The sequence below is a fragment of the Mus pahari genome, chromosome 2 (assembly GCF_900095145.1).
Source record: "Mus pahari chromosome 2, PAHARI_EIJ_v1.1, whole genome shotgun sequence".
Taxonomy (NCBI): domain Eukaryota; kingdom Metazoa; phylum Chordata; class Mammalia; order Rodentia; family Muridae; genus Mus; species Mus pahari.
The window spans coordinates 58,109,916-58,129,757 of record NC_034591.1 but is presented as its reverse complement, the minus strand read 5'-3'; the positions used below and the strand labels follow the sequence as shown (position 1 = coordinate 58,129,757).

Here is a 19,842-nt window from a genome sequence, read left to right as displayed (position 1 = left end):
TCTCTCTCTCTCTCTCTCTCTCTCTCTCTCTCTGTGTGTGTGTGTGTGTGTGTGTGTGTGTGTGTGTGTGTGTTTTCTTTCTTTTTACTTCTTTTTCCTCTAAAATTAATTCCATTTTTCTCAAAGCCACTAGAGCCATCAGTATACCATATGTACCATGACAGGAAAAGCCCTGACCTCTTTTTCATCTTTTCTTGCAGATTCGGTATATTTCACAAACACAGGGTTTACCAGCTGAATATTTATTAAGTGCAGGGACAAAGACAACTAGGTTTTTCAACCGTGACACAGACTCACCATATCCTTTGTGGAGGCTAAAGGTAGGAAAAACACTCCCTCACTTCGACACTGATGGCCTAATAGTGAAAGAAGGAAAGACAAAAATGAACTTTTGGTATTTACAAATTGATGACTTTGATCTGGCCAGCAAAATGGGGATCTAGGATAGAGTTGTGAATATAGGTGTTGCAGGATCTGAATGTTTGAAAACACCTGTTTCCTTGACTCACTGCTGCGTGAGAGACTGTGTCCCATGGGAAGACTGCTGAATTTCTGGAATTTAATCTCATGATCCTTCATGACTGCTTCGTGCTAGACAGATGAAGCAGCCACACTATGCTCTTAAGGAACCCACTGTCCATGGAAAAACAGGACCAGTGCCCCAAGCTCTAGGCTACCATATGGACTATCTTCCTCCTACAAGGAAAGAACATGGGAAATAGTGTGACCTAAGTGAGCCAAGAAAAAGCCAAGCCAGGGCCAAGGGCAGGGAGCAATACTTGTGCTGGACCCTGTAGGGTACAGAGGGATTTTCCAAGGCAGGCAAAGTAGCCTACACAATGCAAATGTCACAAACCCCTGGGAAGAGAGCAGATCTTCATCTAGGACAATGAAGTGGCCTGCTGGATACCATAAATTCTTGGTGACTTCACCTTAATGGAAATATATTTTGCTTTTACTTTAATTATGTCTTGTAATTAAAATTAACATACTTTTCCTGGGAAGGAGATAGTAATAAAGACTTAAGTATATAGTATGCTCATTTTTTGCAGTAGGTTGAGTTTTACTGAGTTTGGTTTGGTTTGGTTTGGTTTTGACAGACCTCAGCCATATTAAATATAATATGTACTATCAAAGCGTTGTGATTTGAAAGCTAAGAAGGCTCTTAGGCTATAAATAGAGCACCTGACATTCAGTAATTATGAGAGTTGCCAAGGTCCAGTACAAGTCTTCAGGTAGAAGACAGAGAACCCAGGTTGGTGGTAGAGGGTAGCTACTTCAGTGTTTTACCAGGAACCTCATGTTCACCTGTTCCTAGGGCTTGAACTGCTTAAAGTGTGCTGGCCTTTATCCAGAATTAATTGCCTTAGATCCATTGATGAGTCCAAACCTCATGGCAAGTAGGAAAAGTAGTTTCCTAGCCAATAGCTGGTAAGTGTCTTTGAAAGAGCAGCATAGAATACAGGCTCTGGAAACAGCTGCCACTTGTAAACTGGGAATGTTGGTAGTACCCCAGAACTTTCTATTTTTGTGTTTCCATGTAGTAAAAGAGGAGAGCAGTCATCCTAATGCCTGTGGTTGTGAAGAGCATTTAGTGAGTTAATGTGCCTTGAAACAGCATAGGAGCTGTAGGTGTATGGGATTGCTAAGTAAAATGTAATGTTAAGGTATGTCACAAAGGGCTCTGGTCTTCCCGGGTGGAATCTTACCTTCAGCTGCAGAGTAGGAAGGTCGTGGCCTCATGTTCTCTTTAGATTCTTTGGTAACTATACCAGAGTGGGCATGAGTGGGAGTCTGGGGCGGAAGGAAGGTGAGCTAATGTGGATGGACAGAGAAAGGAGCTCTTGTGCAGGACACTTTCAGAGAAACCAAAGTCTCCTCCTCTGCAAAGTGAGAAAAGACCATGGGTGGAAGCAGGAACCCAGGAGCTGGAGATCAGTGACTTGAGAGGTACCGTCTGACTGACCAGGTTTTGCTTTTTCCAATAGACACCAGATGACCATGAAGCAGAGACGGGGATTAAGTCAAAAGAAGCAAGAAAGTACATTTTCAACTGTTTGGATGATATGGCCCAGGTAAGCTCTGTGAGTGAATATGCAATACAGGCCCTTTAAAAAACAAAACAAACAAACAAACAAAAAACAGCTGCAGGGCAGGGCATGCCTTCAGTCCCACCACTCTGGGACGCAGAAGCAAGTGGAATCTCTGAGGCTGGGGCTGGCCTAGTCTACATAGTGAGTTTCAGCACAGCTAGAGATATGTAGAGAAACCCTGTTTTTTGTTTAAAAACAATAAATGAAAATAAAAAGTAAAAACCCACCAGCAGTGATATACTTAACTGTGCTCATTACCTTTGCTTATGAACAATCATATAACATACTTAGTAAGAAACCATTTGGTCTCAGAAACCACTCTTTAGAAAGAATAGCTCCGTTGTATTGCTTCTTGTTTGTAAGGTAGTGGCCAACCTTACTGGTGCTAAAAGGGCCTGAATCCTAATACAGTTTAAATATAATAAATGTGTACTATCAAAGCATTGGGATTTGGAAGCTAAGAAGGCTCTTAGGCTACAAATAGAGCACCTGACATTCAGTAATTATGAGAGTTGTCAAGGTCCAGTAACAAGTCTTCGGGTAGAAGACAGAGAAACCAGGTTGGTGGTGGGGGGTAGCTACTTCAGTGTTTTACCAGGAACCTCATGTTCACCTGTTCCAAGGGCCTTGCATGGGCTTGCAGGCACTGGCTCCAGAGCTCAGACCTCCAGCCCATTGGTATATTGGAGTTGATGCCCATGGTTCAGTGTGTCTGTTTCCTAGGGCCTACATAACAAGATCAGGTGAGCTGGAGGGCTTAAGACAACACACATGTATTCTCTCATAGTTCTGGAGGCTAAAACCATCTGGTGCCAGTGTCCTCGGGGCCACAGTCCTTTTGAAGGCCCTAGTGGACAGCAACCATGTGATTGCCTCCCTGTGGCTCTGGCAGCCTCAGAATTCCTTACTTGCAGCCACATCACTCTAATCCAGCTTTACCCTCCACATGGCTGTTATCCCTGTGTCATCTCTGGTCCCACTGTCAGATCTCTTCTATAAAAGCACTGATTATTGTGTTCAGGACCATCCTAATCCAATATGGCCTCATCTTAACGTGATTATATCTGCAAAGACCCTATTGCTAAACAAGGTCACATTCATAGCTTCCACAGATTAGGACTTGGATTTAGCCTTTGGGGAAGCACAATTCAGACCGTCACACTCAGTCACTGTTAGCTCACTAGCAGAGACTACAGACCTTCCTTACCTTTCTATCAGAGATAATTCGAGATCTTCAGGTACTTTTAGGTAGAGACTAGTCCAAACTCTGAGCAACCCAGAATGACTGCTCCTTTTAAACACTGAGAAATAAGACTGTAGCCCAATAAACACTTAGCACACCTCTTAGCACAGATGAGTGTAACCTGGTCCTGAGTAAAGTACACTTGTCAGCTGATTAGTAGCTTAGATAGCCTGTGGAAACTGAAATTGCTTTCCAGAGCCCCTCCTGAAAAAAACAAAAAAAGAAAGCAAGCATGGAAAGCAAAGCCTTTCAGAGGCCATGCCAGTAGGCCTGCCTTTGGGGGGAACCCTGTGTTCAGCTGCACCCCTTCCCTGGCCAGAGGCAGGAACACAGGGACCGAAATCATTCTAGTCCCAGTCAGGGGCCAAGGGAAGGGTGACGTCATAAAGATGGGGAAAGAGGGAACCCAGGCTCTTTTCTTCTCCAGAGGTTGTACACACTTTTCCCCATCTTTTCTTTTTCTACTGCTTTATCTTGGAGCTTTCGGGGTGTGTGTGTGTGTGTGTGTGTGTGTGTGTTGTGTGCTTGTGGCAAAACACATATAGCATTAAGTGTCTCATCTTAGCCTTTTTTAAAACGTAAATTTGGGGAAAATTAAGTGCATGCACACTGTTATGCAATCGGCCTCCAGAACCCTTCATCCTGTGGTTATTTTTAATAAGGTGTGATGAAAGCTGCATTTCACCTTGGCCAGTTAAAACAGGAGCAGCTTTGTGCCTTGTCACTGGGATGTATGTGCAGGTGTCAACCATGGTGGCCTCTTTCTGCCCCGACTCCTACCTAGTACCCAACTCCCGCAGCCATTCTGTTCCTAGAGTATAAGAAGCCATCACCTGGGGCTGGCGAGATGGCTCAGTGGTTAAGATCACCAACTGCTCTTCCAAAGGTCCTGAGTTCAAATCCCAGTCAACCATATGGTGGTTCACAACCATCCGTAACGAAATCTGATGCCCTCTTCTGGAGTGTCTGAAGACACCCACAGTGTACTTACATATAATAAATAAATAAATCTTTAAAAAAAAAAAAGAAGCCATCACCCATGGACAGTAGCAGCACACAGGACCATGGGGGGCAGTCTACCCTCTGGCACCTGGGATGGGAGCTTGAGATCAGAAGATATACTATGACTCTTACTCACCTGTCCCCACTTACTTCCAGGTGAACATGACAACAGATTTGGAAGGGAGTGACATGTTAGTAGAGAAGGCAGACCGACGGGAGTTCATTGACCTGTTAAAGAAGATGCTGACCATAGATGCTGATAAGAGGATCACTCCCATTGAAACTCTGAACCACCCCTTTGTCACCATGACACACCTGCTTGATTTTCCCCATAGTACTCAGTAAGTGTCCTACTTATGCTTTGTACCGAGGACAACACTTAAAGGCCCAGATAGGAAATACTTGAGGCTTTGTAGCCCTCTGGTTCCTACACTGCATCTCCGTTCTCAGTTATAGCTGAAAGCAGCTATAGATACAGCACGTAAGCAAAATCAGGATCTCTTTCCCATCAAAGCACTTAGAGCACTTGTGGGGCTAGGTTGGGCTGAAGACTACAGTTTGTACCATAAAGAAGGGATTGGTGGAACATGGGACCTTGGGGCCAGATGAACTTGGATATCAACGCACAAAGGGAAGTGGGCAAAACAGCAGTGTTCTAAAGCAATCTAGCATCAGTGCCAAAGGTTAGTCCCAAAACTGTCCCAGAGTGAACTGTCTAGTTTGCTTCATTTCTTTGGCATACTGTGGGCTGTACCAGGCGCTGGGGTACAAAGAGGAACAAAGTGGACTGTGTACTTCTGTGCTAAGCTATGGTCTTCAGGGAAGAAGATAAAAGACAGTGGCTGTTACCAAGAAAGGAATGCGGTATGATGAGTCCATACAACAAGGAGCTTGCTCAGCAGGCCAGAAGACCCAAGAATGTAACCTGTGAAGGGTGAGGGAAAAGATGGGTGTGAGAAGTCAGGGCACTGCCTGTGTGAACTCTCCAGCTTGACTGAACACCAGACCTAGGAACAGGGGGCAACATGCCGAGGCCGCAGAAGTAAGCTAGGACAAGCCGTGCTCAGGGAGGATTTTGTCTTTTATCACAAGCACAATGCAGCTGGTTAAAGGACTGGCTGGTGAACGGCTGGTTGAACTCGTGTTGAATGCAGATCTAACCTATTGCCGTATTAGTAATCTAGAAAAAAGTGTCTGAGATCTTGGCAGTTCTTTTAGTGACAGCCATTTCCAAGCAGAAACTTGTAGGGCAGGTTGAAAGATAAAGTTAGAGCAGAGAAATAGACTACAAGAAGTGAGACTGTGAAAAGGAAGGAAGAAATGGGGGGTGTGGAGAGATCAGAGCAGCCATTCTCAGCCTGACTGGGAGCCACTTTGGGGCTCAAATGTTCCTTTCCCAGGGGTCACTTAAGACCATCTTGCAGCCAGGCGTGGTGGCGCACGTCTTTAATCCCAGCACTTGGGAGGCAGAGGCAGGCNGATTTCTGAGTTTGAGGCCAGCCTGGTCTACAGAGTGAGTTCCAGGACAGCCAGGGCTACACAGAGAAACCCTGCCTCGAAAAACCAAAAAAAAAAAAAAAAAAAAGACCATCTTGCATATCAGATATCATCATGATTCATAACAATTGCAAAGTTACAGTTATGAAGTACTAATGGGAAGGATCTGGTAGCAAATGAGAGGTTCAAGGCAAAAGGTACTTACTTGTGAGCAGTTTCTGCTGAGTTGGTGTTTATTGCCGAGTGGAGAGATGAACCCTGTCACTAAAGATGACATGGTGGGAGAGATGTGGGTGTCAGCAGGTGCACAGGATAGCAGAGGAAAGTTGAGGGAGTTCCTGTCAGACCGCTTCTGTCTCAGAAGTAGATGATGACATCATCTGTTGAGAACAAGGTGGCTTTATAATTGTGGAACATGATAATTGTGGCTGGAGAGATGGCTTAGTGGATAAAGCATTTGTCACACAGATGTGAGGACTGCTGTTGGATCTCCAGCGGTCAGTAAATGTCAGGTGGTCTGCCTGTAATCCCAGAGCTCAAGAGGTGAAGATAGAGGACCCCAGCAGCAAGCATGCTAGCTAGACTGCTTGAAGGGTCATCAGGAAAGGCACTCAGGAAAGCCACAGAGACAGCTCCGTGCTAACTCTGCTTTCCCTGCACCCACATGGCAGCTCACAACGATCCATAACTTTTGTCTCAGGGGACCCAGTGCCTTCTTCTGGCCTGTCTGAACACCAGGCAAATATGCAGTGCACAGAAAAACACATAGCAAAACACACATACACATAATAAATTTTAAAAAATTAAGTTAAAACAAGGAAAGACTTGGGGGCTAGAGAGATGACTCAACAGTTCAGAGCACTTGCTGCTCTTGCAGGGGACCTGGGTTCAGCTCCCAGTATCCATATCAGGCAGCTCACAGCCATCTGCAGCTCTAGCTCCAGAGGCTCCAGTGCCCTGTGGCCTTCTCAGACACCTGCACACACGTGATGCACATAAATTCATGCAGGCAGAAACACATATATAATAAATCTTTTTAGGAATAAAAAAGAGATACTATATCAACCTTTGACCTCTACATGCACACCCACATATCCACAAACACACATATGCTCCTACACACATACACATGCAAAAAGGAATATTAAGAAAGAAACAAAGAGAAATAAGAAAAGCAATATGTGAGGGAGGGAAAGAGGAAGGCAGAAGGAGGGAGAGAGGGGGAGGGGAGAGATAGAGAGAGAAAGAGAGAGAGAGTTGGTCCTGGTAACTTGTGCAGAACATGATAGCGAACTAACCAGAGAAATATAGGAGAAAGATAGGTGTGCAGGAATACACAGTGCTGTAGTCCTAGGAGAGGGAAGGAAGTGGGAAGAGCTTTGAACATTTGGGTCCGAGCATACATTGATGGCGTAAGTGAAGCGTAGAGAAAACAGCTGAGTTTGTCCAGGTTGACTTGCTGCCAAGTTGCTCAGAGAGAATGACCCATGGATGAGGCAGTTGGATATGCTGGTGATAATAGTGATTATACTCCCAAATGGATGCTACTGATGGCTCACCTAAGGGAAGGTTAACTCAGTAGATCCCAATGAGTGTCCTCTGCTCCACTCTAGAGAGAGTTATGATAATAGTTATAGTCCAATGCACCAGAAGCGTGGGGAATGAGGCCAGGGAAACAGGGTGCTTGAGCTTGACTGAAGAAAGTCCAGGGCTGCCAGCCCAAGGAAGGAATGGTAAGGGTGAGAGCAAGGTCCTGAGATAGGAAATGTAGGTTTTGACAGGTTATCAGGATGGCCTCATCAGCTTTCCACCTGCTTGGAGAGGAAGACCAGGCTGCTGGAAAGGCCTCCGGGGATGAGAGGGAGAGAACGGGGCTTCTGTGAATGGGAAGTGGGTTAGATCACCTTAACCTTAACTGTGATGCACTGGGACATGAGAGAATAGAGCCACATCCTCGCATTTCCGCAGGGACAGCAGCATGCTCAGGAAAGGTTCTTTCAGGACCTGGGGTAAGGACTGCTGTGAGAAGAGCCTGGAGATAGATAGATATTTGAAGGCCACAGTCAGCAACGTTATGACCAAACTTAGATTTGACTGAGTTTCCAGGCTGGACCCAACCTCTCCCAGCTTAACAAGTGGGCCACAACCACCATAAAGTGTATCTTTTAAGTCAGTTCTTTTCCATAGCAGTTAGTGAAGTAAGTCAACTTGCACAGCAAGACCAGACAGTATCTCTTTGATTCAGAGAACATTTGAAACAGTCAAGTTCCAGTGCAAAGAGGAACTCTGCACCCAGTCCTTCCAAACTCAAAGTATAACACCTATGCTGTTTCTCAACAGGAGGCAGTTAAGAAGGTGTCAGTCTGTCCCATGAGAAGAAAGCAAATCCCCACAAAGCCATCCTTTTTAACTTTAGGAATAAAGAAAGATGATAGGGAAACAGTGAGGTGGGGGATGAGGGAGGCAGGTGCTTCAGAGAGCTCCTATTGGCCATCTGCCCTGTCAGTCAAACAGTCACCCAAAACCTGGGAGCTTAGATGAGCAGGGCTGTGTTCTTTGTTTAGTAAGGAAGTTTCTGTAGAGTGTTTCACTGGGAGCAGTGGCAATTTAGAACTTAGAAGGTCAGCCCTACGGAAAGGCAGGTTACCTTACCCTAGGCCTACCTGAGAGTAGGCTGAATCTTTGTAGGTTCCCAGAAGACCATGAAGAACTCTAGAGTGGGAACAAGCCTTCAGGCCTACCCAGCCTGCTGTGGACCCCACCCGTGGGCCTGAGCTTAAGCTGCTCTAACATAAGGTTTTGCAGGTAAAAGCAAAACCACTCATTTTTCTACACCAAGATTTTGGTGTACATATTTGTAAAAGCCAGTTGTTTTATAAACTAACCCAAAGTAAAAGTGTTAGTCTTATCCTAACAGTCAAATTTTAGCCCATTGTAGAAAAACAAAAAACAAAAAACAAAAACAAAAACTCTAGAGCCTGAAAACTATACATTGAACCATCATAAAATCATTGAATGCTTTAAATGCATTTCAAAAAGAATGTATCCACATCATTTTATCATCTTCAGCTCAGTGTGAAAGCATGCAGCATTGCACTTGGTACTCGCCACGACCTTCAGGCATGCTGTCTCTTCTCACTAGGACTACCAGTTTACTCACCATGCATTGTGTATCAAGTGGCCAGTATAAATAGTCATTAACTTAGAAAGAAGTAGGACTCTCTAGGTCATGACTAGATTCAATTTCTGAAATTTGGAATGTATCTTTCATGAAAATAATAATCTGGGATAGCCTAAAAACATCCATTTAGTTCAAAATAGAGCATACCTGTATAGTATACAGTGATAGAAAAGTGTTACCTTGTTATATCCAGTTATTGTAACAGACATTTTAAATCATAGATTAAATGAGGCTTTGTCTCACTTGAGCAAAAGTGACCACAGCAACAGAAAAGGCAGAAGCTCATGAGGAGCAGCATATGAAGTGAGCAGAACACAGTGGATGCTTATGGGATGGCAGAGGCCACTAAAAGCCTTCATGTTCAGACCTGTGCTCCTTCAATGCCTGTGTAATTAGGGGTTAGTTTTGATTCAGGAAGAAAATCGAGAAGAGAATTCTACTTCATGGAACTAGACAAGAATTAGGACAAAAGAAAGGATTAAGGAAGTTAAGAATGTGTAGAAGAGAAGGAGGGGTGTGAATTGCCAATTAGTGATTATCTGTCTGGCACGTTATCTATCTTAGACCTTTAGCTTCACTTGTAAAATTGGAACAATGATCTTAATTCTGTCTTGTGGATGGTGCAAGGCTGAATAGGAGCTTGCAAACACATATCACTGCTCTCAGTAAAAATTAGTAACCATTACCGTTGTTTTCATTGCGTGACAGGTTCTGCTGAGTCAGATCAGCCTAAGTTCATGGCCCTGGATGGGAGAATTATTTGGCTGACCTCTAGATGGTGCTAGTAGCCCATGGGTTGCTAGAATGGTGAGAGGCTAGACAAGTTGGCCCTAAGGAAGGCAAGTAGGTTGTAGCAGCTCCCAATGTCCTTAGTTGGAAAGTTTATCTCGTTGGTCAAGCACTACACTTAGAATGAGCAATGAGAAAAGGTAATGGGGGGAGGGGGAGATGCAGTGAAGCATGTGTGTGATATGGGAGTCTGTCCATCCAAGGCAGGAAAAGAACAGCAAGACAATGGGAAATTTGCTCACACAGTGCTGACAGTTCAGTAGCACACTTGGGGAAAGCTAGGATGTTTGAAGATAATGTAGATATTTAGTGATTGTTTTGCTTACTGGATTAACCATTCTCTCTTTTTCTCTCTCTTTTCTCTCCTTCCCCCACCTCACCCCCTTTCTTGTTCATGTGTCTCTGCCTCCACCTTTTGCATGTATAGTGTCAAATCTTGTTTCCAAAACATGGAGATTTGCAAGCGCCGGGTGAATATGTATGACACAGTGAACCAGAGCAAAACACCTTTCATCACACACGTGGCCCCCAGCACATCCACCAACTTGACCATGACCTTTAACAACCAGCTGACCACTGTCCATAACCAGGTGAGTGGCAGGCACCAGGGAAAGGTGGGTGGGGCTAACCATGAGGACTCAGATACCCCTCCAAACCCCAACAGTCTTCCCCATGTTGTCCTTTTGGGGCTGTAAGCTGAAGTACCTGCTTCCTCAGCCTTTTTTTTAAGAGGCCAAGTGGGGGTCTCTGTCTTGACTACTGGGACTGTTTCCTGAGATGGTGTCCCTTCCCATTTTTCTCTGAGCAGATATGGGGGGAAAGAGCCTGCTAAAAAATTGTAGAACCAGAGCTAGCAGGAGTCCCTCCCTGCATCCTATGTCCATGCTGTCTGTATTCAGGAGAGGAAAAGCTGTTCATTCTCTAAGTCATAGAAAAGCCAGCTCATAGGTCTGTCACCGGAGTTCTAGCAGCTTTTCCCAAGGGATACAGGAAGCTGAGGTTCCCTTCATGTGGATTTTCAACCTTCTGCAGATTGGTAGGCTCGGCAACATAGAACGATGTCTGAAATACAGACAGAAAATACACTCAGAAAATAGGTACTGAATGAAGAATCTCCACATCCTAATTCTCCCACCTCTAGACTCTGAGAGGCTTGAACTGTTACTCCCATCTTCCAGTCTTATAAGTCCCCCCAAAGAAGCGTTCCCAGACTCTTCAGCCCTAATACCAATCTGTAATGACAACCGTGTCCTTTGTGTTGTTCATACCTCTGCATAAGGACATACACCTTCAGAGCAGAGGAATAAGTATGAAAACCTACTGTGTGAATGCCACAGCTGGCTGTCCACTTTTGTTGGCTGGGGATCTCCCATCACTAAGGAGTCACTGGCCCCTGCCTTCAGCATTGCTCTTATTCGCTGAGCTTTACTGGGCTGTCCCCTCTTAGCTTGAATTCTAGTTGCTAACTCTCTCTGTTTGGACTGAGTGCCATCTGGAATCTGCTGCCCCCTGGAGGCCATCAGTGTTCCTGACGCTATCTGTCCAGTGAAAAGCTCACACTGTACCCTTGTGCTTAGGGTCAAAGACTTTTCTTACCAGCCCTTCAACTAGCCCTCAAGCTAAGGCCTTTCCATCTAGAGCTTCTCAAAGCAACCACTGATGCTTTCTTCATTACCTTGAGGCTTGTTTTCCCATCAGTCCTTAGGAGACTCTTAATCCTAACGCTCTAACCTCAAATTCTTTGTTCCCATCTGCCATCTATCTGTCCCTTCCAATACCAGTCTATGTAAGACAGCACACAGGGACGGGCACTCCTCAGATCATGTATCAGGTCAGGTGACTCCCCCACCCCACCAGCCCTTCTATAGATCTCTTTATAGCCTTCAGACTGAGGTCTATAGGGTAGCTCCCTGTCCACATCAGAGCAGCCCACCTCTATGTTTCCTGTGATATGATAGCCTCACATCCGTCCCAAAGAGTATCACCAAAACTGAACACAATGGCAGGTCCCAAGTAAGGGCACCTCCCTTCTCCATGACACTGAGACTTGCAAGGTTGCTAGGTAGGACCAGAGGAAAAAAAGGCTGTTAACTTAGTGTGATGTAGGCTAAGCATTGAGAAGATGAAGTGCTATCCTACAAAACCAAGATCCGGAGAGCAAACTCTCCATCATCTGAACTTGGAAGTGTTAAATATATCAGAAAAACAAATTCAGATTATAACCTAGACTTAAGCACTAAGGCATGCTTCCCCTCCTCTGATACTGTTACAAAGTGACTACAGTTCTGGCAGTAAGCATTGGCTCAGACTTTTCTCAGCATGGCACCATTCAGTCCTCCCAGCATCCATGTGGAATACGTATTGTCACTGTCATTTTAGAGGAAGACATTGAGATAAAGTGATTAATCCTCTTAACAAAGGCCACGTTAGTACATATGCGATAGTTTGCTTGGACTCCAGCAGCCTGGTGTCAGGGTCTGCAGCCTTGAAGCACACACACTGATTCACAGATAAATCCTGTGGAAATCCTCAGCCGGTACCTCCTAGACAGCCTCTGCTCTCTAAGTTCAACAAAACTTCCTTTGCACACTAGTAACCCAGTGCTGTGTTCACTCCATGGGACCCTTGGAGTTCTGCTCACCCTAAACATTGAATGTTTAAAAGCAACAAAATTCACCTACAGATTTATGTTAGTGGAAGGACACAGAATTAGTTCTTTGTTGCTCTTAACATATATCCAGTAGACTAACACTTTTCTAAGTGCTCACTAATCTATAATTGTTTATGTCTCAAGACAGTTGGTCCAATATATCATAATTGCTATGTACTTTCAAAAAGTATTAGTAACATTGAGTAGGGAGTCCTTCCTGCGTGTTCTTGGTTTAATCCTTAAGGTCAGCCTCTTTATTAACATTTCCAAGGTGTCTTTTTTTAGGGATATATCCTTCTACCAAGAATTTTAACTGAATTTATAGGTCAGGCTTACATCCTGTTCTTAGAGATGTCAATAATTGAAATGTCTATTACAACTGCATCCAAACCCACTTGGGCCTATCTTTATAACATAAGTTACCAATGAACTTATTTTTTTCTTCTTATTTCTCTTTGTTATCCAAAACAGCTCTTAGAACCACAGAGGACAGGGTAAAAATCACCCACACCATCACATATCCTTTCATCAGCTGATTCCTAAGCAGGATCAGAAACTGAGGGAAACGGTCAGCATGCCTACTGGTCACTCTGGGGGCTGGCACTCATATCATGACATGAGTTCCACTCCTGGAAAAGCAGTATATGAGCTGAAAACAGATCCAGATCCAGGCTACACACATAAGGTCAGTAAGGCAAACAAGCAGAGGATCACAAGTCCTCCCCCACAAGTCCTTCTTCCAAGGAGGCATCAGTCAGGGTGCTGACCACACTGCCCAGCACACTGTGGCAGGCATTGAGCCACACAGTCACAGGTTACTGTACAAGAACACACAGGAATAGCTCAACTCTACTGTCTGGGAAGGTTCTGCTTTGGAGCCCTGGTCCCAAGGCTGGCCCCAAAGCACAAAGGCTCAGAGATTACTCTGTGGGCCACAGGATTCCTATGAGATGACTAGCCTATATTCACAGTAGGCTAGGAAAACAACCAGACTAGGAAGGTACCTAAGGGTCTATAGAAAGCAAAAGGTACTGGGTCAAGATGCATACACTGCATTCATGAGGCCATTACTGGAAGTTTTGAGCAGGTGCTTACGTGCAAAGTAGGGTGCTAATGTGCAAAGTGGTCTTTAAGAGAGAATGATTCAAGGCTGGAGAGATGGCTTAGTGGTTAAGAGCACTGGCTGCTCTTCTAAAGGACCTGGGTTCAATCCCTAGACCCATGTTGTGGCTCATACATAACCTGTAGGAATGACCCCCACAAATACTATATTTATTGGGTATGAAAAAGTGTGTCCCTGTGTTCTCAATTGTCAGTTGCTGGGTCAGCACAGGCTAGCAGGATATGTAAATGTTTGTCTCTTCCTCACCTGCCTAAAAAAGAAAGGCAGGCTGCTATGGGGAAGGTCACATAGCCCTCAGTGCCAAGAGACAACCCAGAAAGTGGGCTGGGTATCATCCTGCTGCTGACTGATTCCGACTGGAGGAGTAAAGAGTGTGGCCTTCTGCAGAATAAAGAGCTGGCAGAGCTGGGGCAGACTGACCAGGCAAAAGGACAGACACAGGAGACAGAAGGAAGAGCAGGAGCAAGGTGGGGAGGTAGAGCAGAGCGAGCCACACGGAGAGAGACACAATGCGGAGAAGCTGACTTAAGTGAGAGGCTAACCAGGAGCCTGCCCCCACAGACAGACTAGCAGACTTAAACTATATAGGTGTCTCAGTGTCCTTATTAGTATTGAACCCCAAGCGGGACCCCAGATCCCTGCAGTAGTAACCATCTGTGCCTCCAGTTCCGGGAAATTCAGTGTCCTTTTCTAGCTTCTGTGAGCACTAGGCACACACATGGTACACAGACAAACATGCAGGCAAAACACCCATACATGTTTTTTAAAAATTAAAAAAGAAAATGATCCTGTGCCCAAGTACTGAAAGAGAAGTAGAGAGCAGGGAATCACTGGCCAGGGGCTTACAGGACCTGGGCACCAGAGAACAACTAAAAACAGCCCATTGTTGTAGGGGTATTGGAAGGCAGAGGCATGGGGAACAGTGACTGATCAGAGGATGGGAAAGCCCAGGCAAATGGGAAGAGACTGGTGCCATGGCCTCCAGCAGGAAACCCTCAGGGCCTGAGCTCATAGTGTCTGAGATGACAGTGGAAAATGTGGTAAGGGAGCTAGCTGCCAGGAAGAATAATGGTGGGGAAAACTGGAGCTGGGTGTTGTCATCAGTACAGACACCAGCTCCTACGTGTACATACATGCCCCCACCATACTTCCAGGAGGCACTGCGAGGATTGCTGAAAATGCACACACAGTTAGAATATGCAGCTCAAAATCTAAAAAAGTATGCTATAGGAATTGGTAATAATTTTCAAATAAATGTATTGTCTTGAACCAAAATCCAGCACAAAATCTAAGTATAAAAAGCAATGTAGGACTAGATACATAGCTCAGTAGTGGAAGTGCCTAGTGTTTGATTTCTGCAGCACCACAAAAAAGAGAAAGAGAAACAAGGGCTTGACATTTTTATGAAATTTGACATTAACTCCACTTGAAATTCTCTTTATCTACGCGTTCTTTTACATGGGACACTTTCCTTTTAGTTTCTAACAAGTTAAAAAGTAGTCCCCTACCCCCACAAACACACCCCCAAAATATTAAAGTGTATGTGGCCAAACATACGTGAGCATTTACTCAGAGCCCACCTGCTCCTTAAGGGTTACACCTTAACCCTTAGTCCTTACAACCTCTAGAGGGTACAATTCCTCGTAGACCGCTTCAGTCTGGAGGAAGCCATTGCTAACTGCTGCCTCTCTACATACAGAAGGCTAAGGAGAAAAACAAATGAATCCCCAACAGTTTGCTTCCCTTCTGCAGCTTTGTCTCCATTACAAGTTCAGTTTCAAAAGAGAGATCCTGATGTTTGCCATCGACTGCTTTTACAGTAGCAGGTCCTACAGTGGGCTTAGGGTGTCTGCACACAGCACTGTCCTTCGTCTGAGCAAGAGGCTCCTTGCAGACTCTGCCTGGGCTTCCCTTCTGGTACATAGGCTTCCAAGCTAAGATCTGTTTATATAGGACCCAGGCCTGAGGACCCTCTTCGAGGATTTGTCCTACCTAGCATAGACTACTTCACCCAAGGGAGAGGAGGCTGAGTAGGGTTTGTGGGCTGGCTGCACAGTGCAAGTGCATCTGAAACCCCTCAAGTTGGAGGAGCCAAGCTAAGACATGGAGAAGGAAGGTGGGGCTTAGCTTGTCCTACCCTCTCCATCATCACATTCCACCGTCGAATCCAAGAAATACAAAGGCTCTCAGCCCAAACCTACCCAGCTAGGATGAAAAGAGACGTTCATTTTGATCTGTTGTTGTTGTTGTTGTTGTTGTTGTTGTTGTTGTTGTTGTCTGTAGCACTGGTAAGCCTCAACTCAATATATAGCCAAAGATAACCTTAAACTTCTGATCTTCCAGCCTCAGCCTCTTGAGTGCTGAGGTTACAGGAATTTGCCACCATGGCTGTTTTTATGCATTGAACCCAGGGCACCATGCATGCTAGGCAAACACCCTACTGAGCTACATTCCAGCCCCTCAACCAGATGGTTTCCTAGACTAAGCTAACTTCTCAGTAGTGAGGGGTGTGGGTCCCACAGGAATGAGGGCTCAGCTGGATTCCTGCCCTTCTTCTTGGTTTTTTGTTTTGTTTTGTTTTTTTGTTTTTTTGCTCTTGATTTACTCTCCTTTAAATTCATTTGTTTGATGTAGATTCGTGTCTCCCAACATACCGCCTCCCTCATTTTTTATTTTTGTTTATTTTTGTTTAATCCCCGTCATTCCTTTAGGCTCCCACCACCTCCAGTGCCACTCTTTCCTTAGCCAATCCCGAAGTCTCCATACTAAACTACCAATCTGCACTCTACCAGCCCTCAGCGGCATCCATGGCCGCAGTGGCCCCTCGGAGCATGCCCCTGCAGACGGGAACAGCCCAAATTTGTGCCCGACCTGACCCCTTCCAGCAAGCTCTCATCGTGTGTCCCCCTGGCTTCCAAGGTAAGGCTGAACTGCTTCTTGCAGGACCACCTTTAAGGCTCTAACCCCTGCTACTTCCTGGAGTGCTCCCTGTCGGGGAAGAAAGCCCTTCCTAAGAATGCTGCTACTGCTGACTTTGGAGGCTGGTCTCCTATTGCCACCAACCTAGAAACAATGCGGCTTATGCTCTAGTACCAAGTCCATTTGTTGTTGTTCTCAGCACCTGCCAGCACTGTGGCTCTAGCCAGCTGCCTGTAAAGAGGCACATTGTCTAGTCCATTGTTATGCTGATGTCAGCTCCAGCTTTCCTCACGTGAAATGCTCTCTGTACAGTATCTGTAGAAAATTGCCAGTCTCTGACAGCCAGCATAGGCCCACTTCATGTGGAGAATATAAATTTGTCTGAATGGTGCCTCCCAAGGCTGCCTCCCCTTTGGCCATGATCCCAGAGCTCTTTTCCTGTGGACCTGAAGCAGCTAGAGATGACTGTGTACCTTGTCACACTTTACACAGAAAACTCAAGGTCATGTATGCTCAGATACCAGCCATACAATCCAGAGGGAGCCCTCCAGGGACGATGTCCCCAGAACCCTTTGCCGTGACACTCAGTTATCTCGATGGGCAGCAACCATTGTTTTCCTCTTGTAATTTGTCATTTTAACTGTCCTGGTTTTGGCCACACATGCTTTAATATTTGGTTGGGGGTGTTTGTGGGTAGTAGGGGACTCCTTTTAACTTGTTAGAAGCTAAAAGACAAACACCCTGTGGCTGAGCTGTAAAGCTTGCTAGCTGCCTGGAAGGGTCTCACTGTTTCTGTCATTCACCTCCTTCTTGTCCCTCACCATATACTGAACAGGCCTGCAGGCCTCTCCCTCCAAGCACGCTGGCTACTCAGTGCGGATGGAAAATGCTGTCCCCATCGTCACCCAGGCTCCAGGAGCTCAGCCTCTTCAGATCCAACCAGGCCTGCTTGCTCAGGTAATTCTCTTCTGTGTTGCTCATTTCCTATCATCCGTGTTAATGCTTTCCCAAAAGACAGACATATATCTCTACTGACTCCCTGGTGAGGAGCAGGTGGAATTTGTCAGGACATTGGAATATGTCAGGAATGTTCTAAATGATCCCCAAGTGAATTACCTCCCTAAGTGTCTAGTGACAATTCCAAGAAGAAATTTAGATAGTCTCGGAGTCTAGGGAAATTATTATTGTACCTTTGTAAAACAAGTTCATCTAGGGAACCTAGGTTTTAATCCTAAATCTGCTAGCAATTCTCAATGACCTAAGGCAAGTCAGTGGAAGTGGTTCTTAGAGTCAAAGAGCCCTGGAGATTATTCCCTCATTTGTAGAGCAGGGAAAACCAGACATGCAGAAGCTGTGGGCTGGGACCTTCCTCTTTTATCCATATAGATGGTCTGACTGTAGAATAAGATTACAAAGATAAAAAATGAAAATGTATGAAGTATTACAATTTATACTAACAGTACTGGTGCAATACCAGAAGCCACTCCTTAAAGACACTTGATCCAAAGGCAAGTGTATTTATTTTCTTTATGCCAGGCATTTTACAGTTAATTTGTTTAATTCTCACAACATTTTTGCCATATATTTGTCACTACTTGACCAACATAGGGACTTGCTGAGAGCCATATAGCAGCCAGGTGTGGTGGCACACACCTGTCATACCATACATAGCTGGCTGAGGCAGGAGAACTGAGAGTTCTAGACTAGGCTAGGCTATATAGTGAATCTAGGCCATCCTGCACCAAACAGTAGGACCTGTCTTAAAACAAAAACAATAACTAGATGTCAGAACCATCAGAACCAAGACATACTCTAGACATGTGACACAGATGTCTGTATTTTCCCACCATCTTAGACCACTTCTGTGTCATCTTTCTGCTTGCCGGCATCAAGATGGCTTGCCCTGTTAGTGTCGGCTTTATGTTTAAGTGAAGGAGTTTCCCAAAAGACTTCCCCAAATTGTTCTCAGAATAGTTTGTTTATAGAAGTGGTTTTCGTCATTTTAAGTTATAGGATGTCAAATTGCATAGGTCTGCCCTTGGCTTTCTTGTAGTTCATTGGCCTCTCTAATATCCAGTCTTCACTGTCTCATGGTATCTGGTAGGGAATGTTCTTTTACAGTTCTTCAAATTTTCCTTAGGTATTCCGGTCTCTTTTCATTTCTATATGCATTTTACCATAATTTATCCATAAAAAGAAAAAGGAGGGGGGGAAGAAGAAGAGAAGGAGGAGGAGGAGGAGGAGGAGGAGGAGGAGAAAGAAGAGAAAGAAAAGGAAAGGAGACAGGCAGGCAGGTGGGCAAGCAAACTTGTGGGATTAGAAAGATGACTCAGTAGTTAAGAGCACTGGCTCTTCCAGAGGCCCTAGGCTCAATTCCCAGCACCCACAGGGTTGTTCACAACTCCTACTCTAGGGAATCCAATGACTGCCTCTTCTGGTTTCTGTGAGCACTGCCACACACATATTGTACAGAAATGTAGGCAAAATACCCGTATACATAAAAATAAATAATAAATGCTTTATATTTTGTTATATTGATTTTATTAATTGTACTTGTACTCATTTGCTTTTAGTCTATAGGAATATAGCTGATTTGGGTCTATTAAGCTTGTTACGTAGTTAGCCTTCTGTTTTTGTGAATCCTTTTGAATTTGCCTTGTAGACAAGTCTTTGTAGTTCCAAATAATAGTTTTGTTTCTTAATCTTCAAACCTTGTACTTTTTTCTATTGCTTATATATCCTGGACTGAGTAGGGCAGTCTAAATGATGTTTAATAACAGAGAAAATCAGGGGTCTTTTACTTCTGTCTAGTTTGCTTTCTAAATGAAGTTGTTGAAGCTATTTCCTATTACACATTTTATTTCCTCTAAGTAGTTAATAGAGACAGTGTCATATTTTAATTTTTAAATAAATATTCTATATATCAAATATACTTTTCTCATCTATGTGAATAACCATGTGACTTCATTCCCTAATCTGTTGATAGGTTTTGTAGTGTCAGATTACCCTTACATTTATGAGAAGCGTTATTCGATCGTGTTGTGCTTGATATGATAACATGCCTTTTTGAGCTCAGTTTGCTACTGCTATGATTAGTAGTTTTTCATCTGTGTTCATAAATGCGAAATAGCATGATTTGCCTTTCTTAGGGAATCCTTATCTGATTTGAGAACACTTTGGGACAACCTTTTGGGAAACTACCTTAACAGTTAAGTTGACACTTATAGGTCAAACCATCCTTTTTTTTTTTTTTTTTTTTTTTTTATTTTTTTTTTCTCTGTGTAGCACTGGCTATCCTGTTTCTCATGTTAGGGATTGGTGCTTGCCTATGGGATGGGTCTTAAG

The 19,842-nt window shown here is 44.5% G+C and overlaps 1 protein-coding gene across 1 annotated transcript in view; it reads left to right on the top strand.

The window, feature by feature from the left end:
- Hipk2 (homeodomain interacting protein kinase 2) overlaps positions 1 to 19,842 on the top strand; it is a 63,754-nt gene that overhangs the window by 2,847 nt on the left and 41,065 nt on the right. The window contains exons 2-7 of the mRNA XM_029535268.1: positions 201 to 320; positions 1,989 to 2,075; positions 4,495 to 4,679; positions 10,233 to 10,395; positions 16,290 to 16,497; positions 17,333 to 17,454. Of these exons, the coding sequence (XP_029391128.1) occupies positions 201 to 320; positions 1,989 to 2,075; positions 4,495 to 4,679; positions 10,233 to 10,395; positions 16,290 to 16,497; positions 17,333 to 17,454 (885 nt within the window). The remainder of the gene's footprint in view (positions 1 to 200; positions 321 to 1,988; positions 2,076 to 4,494; positions 4,680 to 10,232; positions 10,396 to 16,289; positions 16,498 to 17,332; positions 17,455 to 19,842) is intronic.